The 10,001-nt window shown below is 39.9% G+C and overlaps 1 protein-coding gene across 1 annotated transcript; it reads left to right on the forward strand.

Moving 5' to 3' along the window:
- Positions 1-8,711: 8,711 nt before the first annotated feature.
- LOC116180774 (sex peptide receptor-like) lies at positions 8,712-9,598 on the forward strand. The gene is made up of 2 exons (XM_031500900.1): positions 8,712-9,214; positions 9,263-9,598. Exons 1-2 carry the CDS (start codon positions 8,774-8,776, stop codon positions 9,596-9,598), a joined length of 777 nt encoding a protein of 258 aa, XP_031356760.1. The 5' UTR covers positions 8,712-8,773.
- Positions 9,599-10,001: the final 403 nt, after the last annotated feature.

Genomic DNA, 10,001 nt, shown 5'->3' on the forward strand with positions numbered 1-10,001 from the left:
TTTGAGGGAAAACTCAACGCCGGAAGGCCTGGGGGTATGGAATAACCCTCAGCATACGAAGAGTGTATTTATGTATCATTGAATCTTCCGTTTGCTGGGGGGTATTCCATACCCCCCAGACCCCCCGATGGTACGTTCGGTGTCGTTTTATCGAGAACTTGAATGAGAGTGATCAAGCAGGCCGTTTTGAGGGAAAACTCAACGCCGAAAGGCCTGGGGGTATGGAACAACCCCCAGCATACGAAGAGTATATTTATGTATCATTGAATTTTCCGTTTGCTGGGGGGTATTCCATACCCCCCAGACCCCCCGGTGGTACGTTCGGTGGCGTTTTATCGAGAACTTGAATGAGAGTGATCAAGCAGACCGCTTTGAGGGAAAACACAACGCCTTGGGGCCGGGGGCCATGGAATAATCCCCATCATTCTCCACCAAAACCGCCTACTTGACAACTCTCATTACAGTCTTCGGTAAGACGATATTGAACTCAGCACTGGCGGGTCGGGGAGGAGGGGGAGGGGGGCTTATAAAAATTGTAGCAGGATCACAGGAATGCAGGAAGATATCAAATTTGCTTTAGGGCCTTCCCAATCATACAAATATTCCTTTGCATTATCTTCATCAGTATTTGTATATTAGGGCTACAGACAATTTTAGATATTTTTGTGCATTTTGATCTCCTGTTAGCATTTTTTTAATTGTATCAGTGTAACAGAAATCCTTAACACTTAACACAATCTTTAACTTATTCTAGTCGACTGCTAACAGACTAATCTCAAATTGTTGTATTAGGAACACAGAAACGGAAAAACCTGTAGGTTGTAATATAATACAAATTTCTCCTCTTTTTCAAATTTTCATCAGTATCACAGAATTTGTACTTTGAAATCATACACAAATGTTGGTTCATCAGGATTACAGAAACTAGATACTTTCTCACCAATTATGATCTCCTGATACATATTTCTCACAACTCTTGCGTTGGCACGTCAGTTCTAGCATTTATGGGCAGTTGAACACATTCTGGCGCATGCAGATTTCATGGTACAATCTTCTCTAAACCAAATCAGTATCACAGAAATACAGGAAGTTATAACTCTTGTGGTCGGGTCTCATTTGATCTCCTGATATAAATTTTTCGTGTCAAGCTTGTTGTGCCGGGATCACAAAAGCACAGGTAACCGAACGAATACTGATTTCCCGATATAAATTTGTCTTTCACAAGTGGTTATATCAAGATCACAGAAATGCAAAGTCAGCCAACTTCTTAAACATTAGGATCTCCTGGTACAAATTTGACTTCTCATGTACCACTATAACAGAACCGCAGTAAACTAAAGAAATTGTGATCGGATTCCTTCTCACACATTATGATCTCCTGGTACAGGCACCGATTTTCAATATTGTTATTCGCAGTCATAAGAAGCAAGATGCTGTACATTATATGGCGGCTTTCGTATAACAATTTCTAAAAGTGAAGCCAATACCAGACGATACCACAATTTTGTTTAGCTTGGTGCACTCCTGTGATCTTGATGTAGAAGTTTTGAGGAGAATATACATCAAGACATAAGAATTCGGGAGACTTAGATTTCTCCGGTTCAGTTATCCGAATGCAATTTTGAGAAGAGAAATTTATATCCGGGGATCAGTGAGGGTTGAGAGGTGTCTGATGTGGCTATCTGTGGAAGAAGCATTTTATTTATGTAGTCCTAGTTGGCATAGGATCACGATGCTTTGTATTCTTGTGACCGATTTCTATTCTGTCGGTTTATGGTACCATAAACTGGGCAGTAAAATTGAAACGTTCGTTACCATACATAAACTAGGAATGGATGTCGTATACTTCGATAAGACTATTCTGTGTGGGTCAGCGATGGGGAACGCCGGACGTATTCGTCGTGCTTCTACTGTTTTTTTTTTGCGAATTGTCTACAAATTCGCATATAATACGCAAAGCCGGTGTAGATTAGTTAAACGCGTGAAAGCCGGTTTCCCGTTCCGTAAGTTACGAAGTTGTAATTGTCGGAAGTTCCATATACTACTCATTGTTATTCGCGGCATTAATTAAGCTTAACACTGTTCAAATACTCGCGAAATTCCCACGTATGCGTGCGGTTAAATTTAGGTGCACATCGCGAAAGCGTTAATCAAATACTTAGACGCGATTGTTCCGTACGGGACGGCGATGATCTAAATTTTTCCGTCGTCCAAACGCTACTTGATTTGTTAATTAAACCGAACGATAATTACGAACTCGGGAGTTATGTACATTTAGCGCCGGCCGAAGTTTAATTGCAACAAGATTTAATTCCGCACCATTTCTAATTACGACTGGAAACTGGAATATTCGCACCAACCGACAGTCGTATGGGCGTTGCCCGACATCAATGTAAGTAGTAATCTAACACCTGGAAAGTGTGGCTTTTTTGCTGTCGGCCAGGCCCACTTCAACTTAATTGAATTTCTAGAGACGGCAACAAAACCTTCAACGAATTGAACGCACATCATACATACGCTTTATCCCGTAATCCATTTTTCTATGCAAATTTCCGGAATAGAATTTACATTTTCTTGTTAAAGTGGAAGGTGGATGTTTGTGAGCGCCATAAATTCAAAGTTGTATTTGAGAGAACGGGAGAGAGAAATTTTTAAAATGAAATGCCGTGTACCTGTCTTTGAAAAGTTTAGAAAAATTTTAATATTTTTGTTAAAGATTGTATTAAATTTTGTTCGGGGAAACTTCTGTACTAAACGAAAAGTTTGGAGGGGCGTCGGGGGAAGTCTCGTTAACCCGCACTTCAAACAACTGTGGCAAAAAACCAGGCAAGTATGTGGTCAGCCTGAGATTGATTAATAGTTCTGTATTAAGAGAGCAGAATATGAGAAGGGGTTCTCTGTCATTCCTATGTTCCTGATACGGCTAGTTATACACATTCAATGCACTTCTGGCGCATTCTGACTTTCAAAATAAGTTTAAAATTATCGTATCAGGGTCACAGAATTGCGAACTTTGACTCTTTGATATATGCTTCCCTTATTAGAAACTAAAATTTATCTTCAAAAAATATCCCACGTATTATGACCTTTTGCCCTTTGAAAATAACGTATCAAGACTACAGGAACGCGGAAGGCTGTGAAACTTATGATCAAACAATTTGTCTTTCTGATCTCCTGGTATAAATTTGTCTTATCAAAGTGAGAAAAACTGAGAAACATGTGACCAGCCGACTTCTCAAACATTCTCGTGTACTGATAAATATTGCGGATGCAGAATTTTTGTACCAGGATCACAGAAAGGCAGGAAGCTGTAAAATTTTTATTCGGATAACTTCTCACGCATTTTGATCTGTTCATATAAACGTTCCTTATCAGAACTGCTGTACCGGCATCACAGACATCCAGGTTGATTCTAGTTTCCTGAGCCAAACCTCTCGTTGCGAAGTTGTTTTTGTTGTGACGAAAGGTGAGAAGCTGTAACGCTTATGATCCGACAACGTCTCATACATTCTGTTGTCCTGATAAAGATTACTCTTTCCAAAGTTGAATGAATCTGTATCACTTGTGCGCACATATATGCCGTTCCTCTGATAGCTATTTCCCGTATTTAGCAGGATCACAGAAATGCAGGAAACTGTAAATTTGTGGTCAGAACTCTTTTGCATTTTGAGTTCCTGGTATAAATGGTGAAGTACCGCTTTGAGGAATAATGTAACGCCAGGGGGCCTAGGGGGTATGGAATACCCCCAGTATACGAAGAGTATATTTATGTATAAGAATGATCTCATGGTGATGATTGTGGGAAAAAGGCCATCGAATTTTCCTTTTACTGGGGGGTATTATATAAACATTGTAGCAGGATCACAGGAATGCAGGAAGATATAAAATTTGCTTTAGACGCCTTCCCAAGTATACAAATATTTCTTTTCATAATCTTCATCAGTATTTACATATTAGGACTACATACATTTTTATATATTTTTGTGCTTTCTGATCTCCTGTTAGCATTATTTGAAATTGTTGTATCAGTGTAACAGAAACCCTAACGTTTACACTTAAAACACCCTTTAACGTATTCTACTCTGCTGCTAACAGACTAATCTCAAATTGTTGTATTAGGAACACAGAAACGGAAAACCTGTAGGCTGTATAGTCTAATGTGAATCGTGATTACAAAAACCCGGTAATCTGTATAATTTGTCACCAGACAACCTCTTTTTTTTTTCAAATTAGTATCAGTATCACAGAATTTGTACTTTGAAATCATACACAAATGTTGGTCCATCAGGATTACAGAAACGGCAGTTGTCATTAGATACTTTCTCACCAATTATGATCTCCTGATACGTATTTCTCAAAACCCTTGTGTTGGCACGTCCGGACACCTTCTGGCGCATGGAGATTTCATAGTACAATCTTCTCTAATCCAAATCAGAACCACAGAAATACAGGACGTTATAAATCTTGTGATCAGGTAATGTCTCATTTGATCTCCTGATATAAATTTTTCGTATCAGGTTTGTTGTTCCGGGATGTATTAGGAGAGCATAATATGAGAAGGGGTTCTCTGTCATTCCTGTGTTCCTGAACGGCTAGTTATACACATTCAATGCTCTTCTCGCGCATTCTGACTTTCAAAATAATTTTCAAATTATCGTATCAGGCTCACAGAATTGCGAAAAGTTATAAAGTCAGACCCTTTGATATATGCTTCCCTCATCAGAAACTAAAGGTATGTATCAAAAAATATCTCACGTATTATCTTTGGCCCTTTGAAAAATAACGTTCTGATCTCCTGGTACAAATTTGTCTTATCAAAGTAAGAAAGATGTGTCCAGCCAACTTCTCAAACATTCTAGTGTACTGATAAATATTGCAGGTGCAGAATTTTTGTACCAGGATCACAGAAAGGCAGGAAGCTGTAAAATTTTTATTCGGATAACTTCTCACGCATTTTGATCTGTTCATATAAACGTTCCTTATCAGAACTGCTGTACCGGCATCACAGACATCCAGGTTGATTCTAGTTTCCTGAGCCAAACCTCTCGTTGCGAAGTTGTTTTTGTTGTGACGAAAGGTGAGAAGCTGTAAGTAACGCTTATGATCCGACAACGTCTCATACATTCGTTGTCCTGATAAAGATTACTCTTTCCAAAGTTGAATGAATCTGTATCACTTGTGCTCACATATATGCTGTCCTCTGATAACTATTTCTCTTATTTACCAGGATCACAGAAATACAGGAAACTGTAAACTTGGGGTCAGAACTCTTTTGCATTTTGAGTTCCTGGTATAAATGCTTAAGTACCGCTTTGAGGAATAATGTAACGCCAGGGGGCCTGGGGGGTATGGAATACCCCCAGCATACGAAGAGTATGTTTATGTATAAGAATGATCTCATGGTGATGATTGTGGGAAAAAGGCCATCGAATTTTCCTTTTACTGGGGGGTATTATATAAGCATTGTAGCAGGATCACAGGAATGCAGGAAGATATAAAATTTGTTTTAGACGCCTTCCCAAGTATACAGATATTTCTTTTCATAATCTTTATCAGTATTTACATATTAGGACTACATACATTTCTATATATTTTTGTGCATTCTGATCTCCTGTTAGCATTATTTGAAATTGTTGTATCAGTGTAACAGAAACCCTAACGTTTACACTTAAAACACCCTTTAACGTATTCTACTCTGCTGCTAACAGACTAATCTCAAATTGTTGTATTAGGAACACAGAAACGGAAAACCTGTAGGCTGTATAGTCTAATGTGAATCGTGATTACAAAAACCCGGTAATCTGTATAATTTGTCACCAGACAACCTCTTTTTTTTTCAAATTAGTATCAGTATCACAGAATTTGTACTTTGAAATCATACACAAATGTTGGTCCATCAGGATTACAGAAACGGCAGTTGTCATTAGATACTTTCTCACCAATTATGATCTCCTGATACGTATTTCTCAAAACCCTTGTGTTGGCACGTCAGGACACCTTCTGGCGCATGGAGATTTCATAGTACAATCTTCTCTAATCCAAATCAGAACCACAGAAATACAGGACGTTATAAATCTTGTGATCAGGTAATGTCTCATTTGATCTCCTGATATAAATTTTTCGTATCAGGTTTGTTGTTCCGGGATGTATTAGAAGAGCATAATATGAGAAGGGGTTCTCTGTCATTCCTGTGTTCCTGATACGGCTAGTTATACACATGCAATGCTCTTCTCGCGCATTCTGCCTTTCAAAATAATTTTCAAATTATCGTATCAGGGTCACAAAATTGCGAAAAGTTATAAAGTCAGACCCTTTGATATATGCTTCCCTTATCAGAAACTAAAGGTATGTATCAAAAAATATCTCACGTATTATCTTTGGCCCTTTGAAAAATAACGTTCTGATCTCCTGGTACAAATTTGTCTTATCAAAGTACGAAAGATGTGTCCAGCCAACTTCTCAAACATTCTAGTGTACTGATAAATATTGCAGGTGCAGAATTTTTGTACCAGGATCACAGAAAGGCAGGAAGCTGTAAAATTTTTATTCGGATAACTTCTCACGCATTTTGATCTGTTCATATAAACGTTCCTTATCAGAACTGCTGTACCGGCATCACAGACATCCAGGTTGATTCTAGTTTCCTGAGCCAAACCTCTCGTTGCGAAGTTGTTTTTGTTGTGACGAAAGGTGAGAAGCTGTAAGTAACGCTTATGATCCGACAACGTCTCATACATTCGTTGTCCTGATAAAGATTACTCTTTCCAAAGTTGAATGAATCTGTATCACTTGTGCTCACATATATGCTGTCCTCTGATAACTATTTCTCTTATTTACCAGGATCACAGAAATACAGGAAACTGTAAACTTGGGGTCAGAACTCTTTTGCATTTTGAGTTCCTGGTATAAATGCTTAAGTACCGCTTTGAGGAATAATGTAACGCCAGGGGGCCTGGGGGGTATGGAATACCCCCAGCATACGAAGAGTATGTTTATGTATAAGAATGATCTCATGGTGATGATTGTGGGAAAAAGGCCATCGAATTTTCCTTTTACTGGGGGGTATTATATAAGCATTGTAGCAGGATCACAGGAATGCAGGAAGATATAAAATTTGTTTTAGACGCCTTCCCAAGTATACAGATATTTCTTTTCATAATCTTTATCAGTATTTACATATTAGGACTACATACATTTCTATATATTTTTGTGCATTCTGATCTCCTGTTAGCATTATTTGAAATTGTTGTATCAGTGTAACAGAAACCCTAACGTTTACACTTAAAACACCCTTTAACGTATTCTACTCTGCTGCTAACAGACTAATCTCAAATTGTTGTATTAGGAACACAGAAACGGAAAACCTGTAGGCTGTATAGTCTAATGTGAATCGTGATTACAAAAACCCGGTAATCTGTATAATTTGTCACCAGACAACCTCTTTTTTTTTCAAATTAGTATCAGTATCACAGAATTTGTACTTTGAAATCATACACAAATGTTGGTCCATCAGGATTACAGAAACGGCAGTTGTCATTAGATACTTTCTCACCAATTATGATCTCCTGATACGTATTTCTCAAAACCCTTGTGTTGGCACGTCAGGACACCTTCTGGCGCATGGAGATTTCATAGTACAATCTTCTCTAATCCAAATCAGAACCACAGAAATACAGGACGTTATAAATCTTGTGATCAGGTAATGTCTCATTTGATCTCCTGATATAAATTTTTCGTATCAGGTTTGTTGTTCCGGGATGTATTAGGAGAGCATAATATGAGAAGGGGTTCTCTGTCATTCCTGTGTTCCTGATACGGCTAGTTATACACATGCAATGCTCTTCTCGCGCATTCTGCCTTTCAAAATAATTTTCAAATTATCGTATCAGGGTCACAAAATTGCGAAAAGTTATAAAGTCAGACCCTTTGATATATGTTTCCTTTATCAGAAACTAAAATTTATGTACAAAAAATATCTCAAATCAGAAAATAACGTATCAAGATTACAGAAACGCAGAAGGCTGTGAAACTTATGATCAAACAATGTCTCGTTCTGATCTCCTGGTTTAAATTTGTCTTATTAAAGTGAGAAAAACTGAGAAACATGTGACCATCCGACTTCTCAAACATTCTCGTGGTGTACTGATAAATATTGCGGGTTTAGAATTTTTATACCAGGGGCACGGAAGGCAGGAAGCTGTAAAATTTTTATTCGGATAACTTCACACGCATTCTGATCTATTCATATAAACGTTCCTTATCAGAACTGCTGTACCGGGATCGCAGACATTCAGGTTGATTCTAGTTTTCTGTGCCAAATCTCTCGTTGCGAAGTTGTTTTTGTGACGAAACGTGGAAACCTGTACAGAACCCCATACGTTCTGTTATCCTAATAAAGATTACTCTTTCCAGAGTTGATGAATCTCTAAAACTTGTGCTCACATATATGCCGTTCCTCTGATAACATTTCCCTTATTTACCAGGATCACAGAAATGCAGGAAACTGTAAATTTGTGGTCAGAAGTCTCATTTTGGGTTCCTGCAAGGTATTATGCTACTTACTCTGAACTGAAACTGAAACGAAACTGAAACGAAACGAAACGAAACGAAACGAAACGAAACGAAACTGAAACGAAACTGAAACGAAACTGAAACGCAACTGAAACGAAGGATTTCAATGCGCTAATGTTATTATTATTGTTTCAGCATCATTGAAAATAAACCAAGAAGACTGACGTAGAGCGTAATGCGGACGATACGGGCCTAAATCGCAATGGCACAGATAACGGACACAATGCAGGAATACTTTGCCTTACCCACCGCAATCTACACCCCCAACGCTTCCTACGGCGACGAGAACGCTACGAGCGCGCTCGACGCCCGCTCGACCGACCAAAACTTCTCCTGCGACGCGATAAGGGATTTCGTCAACGTCACCTGCGAGCTACCGATAAACTACGCGGTGCCGATGTACGGTTACGTTATGCCCTTTCTGTTGTTCGTAACGATCATAGCGAACACGCTTATCGTCGTCGTGCTGAGCAAGAGGCACATGCGGACGCCGACGAACGTCGTCCTGATGGCGATGGCACTCTGTGATATGTTTACGTTGCTGTTCCCCGCGCCGTGGCTGATTTACATGTACACGTTCGGCAACCACTACAAACCGCTTTGGCCCATCAGCGTTTGCTACGCTTGGACGGTGATGCACGAGGTGAGTTCGTTCGTGAAGTGTCGGGAGCGTACTAGCGTTTGTTCGCAGGTCATTCCGAACATGTTCCATACGGCGAGCATTTGGCTGACGCTGGCGTTGGCGGTTCAGCGATACATCTACGTCTGTCACGCGCCGTTGGCGCGAAAATTCTGCACGATGCCCAACGTTTATAAGTGCTTAGTTTACATACTCGTCTCGGCCGCACTGCACCAGGCGACGAGGCTGTTCGATCAGGAGTACTCAGAGGTGAGAAATAAAATTTACCTACGTAAGCAGTGGGCTCATCCCCAGACCCTACATTCTCCTCCAAAACCCGTCAGCTTTACCGCTCTTACTACAGTTTTCGGCAGCTCAGCGCCGGGTGGTGTGGAGGCTATAGAATAAGTAGGTATATCCTCCACCTTATATGAAAATAATTGAAAGGAACATTGCATTTTACCTAGAGTGGAATTTCCTGGGGGGTATTCTATTCCCCCGGGCCACCGGTGTTAGATCCTTCCCAAAACGCTCTGTCTCACCACTCTGAATACAGTCTTCGACAAGGCACCAGGGGGTCTATTGGGAATGGAATACCCCCCCCGATCCCAACATATACACAGATAATACGGTAGTTGAAAGATACATTGAATATATCCTGGAATGAATTTTCCAGGGGGTATTGACCTCCCCCGTGGTACACTTTTCCTCAAAACCGCCTGCCTCGCCGCTCTCATTACAGTTTTCGGTAAGACCACAGAACATGGCAAAACGAGTGGTTTGGAATACCCCCCCCCCCTTATTGTACACT

Source organism: Photinus pyralis, unplaced genomic scaffold, assembly GCF_008802855.1.
Source record: "Photinus pyralis isolate 1611_PpyrPB1 unplaced genomic scaffold, Ppyr1.3 Ppyr1.4_LG9, whole genome shotgun sequence".
Classification (NCBI taxonomy): domain Eukaryota; kingdom Metazoa; phylum Arthropoda; class Insecta; order Coleoptera; family Lampyridae; genus Photinus; species Photinus pyralis.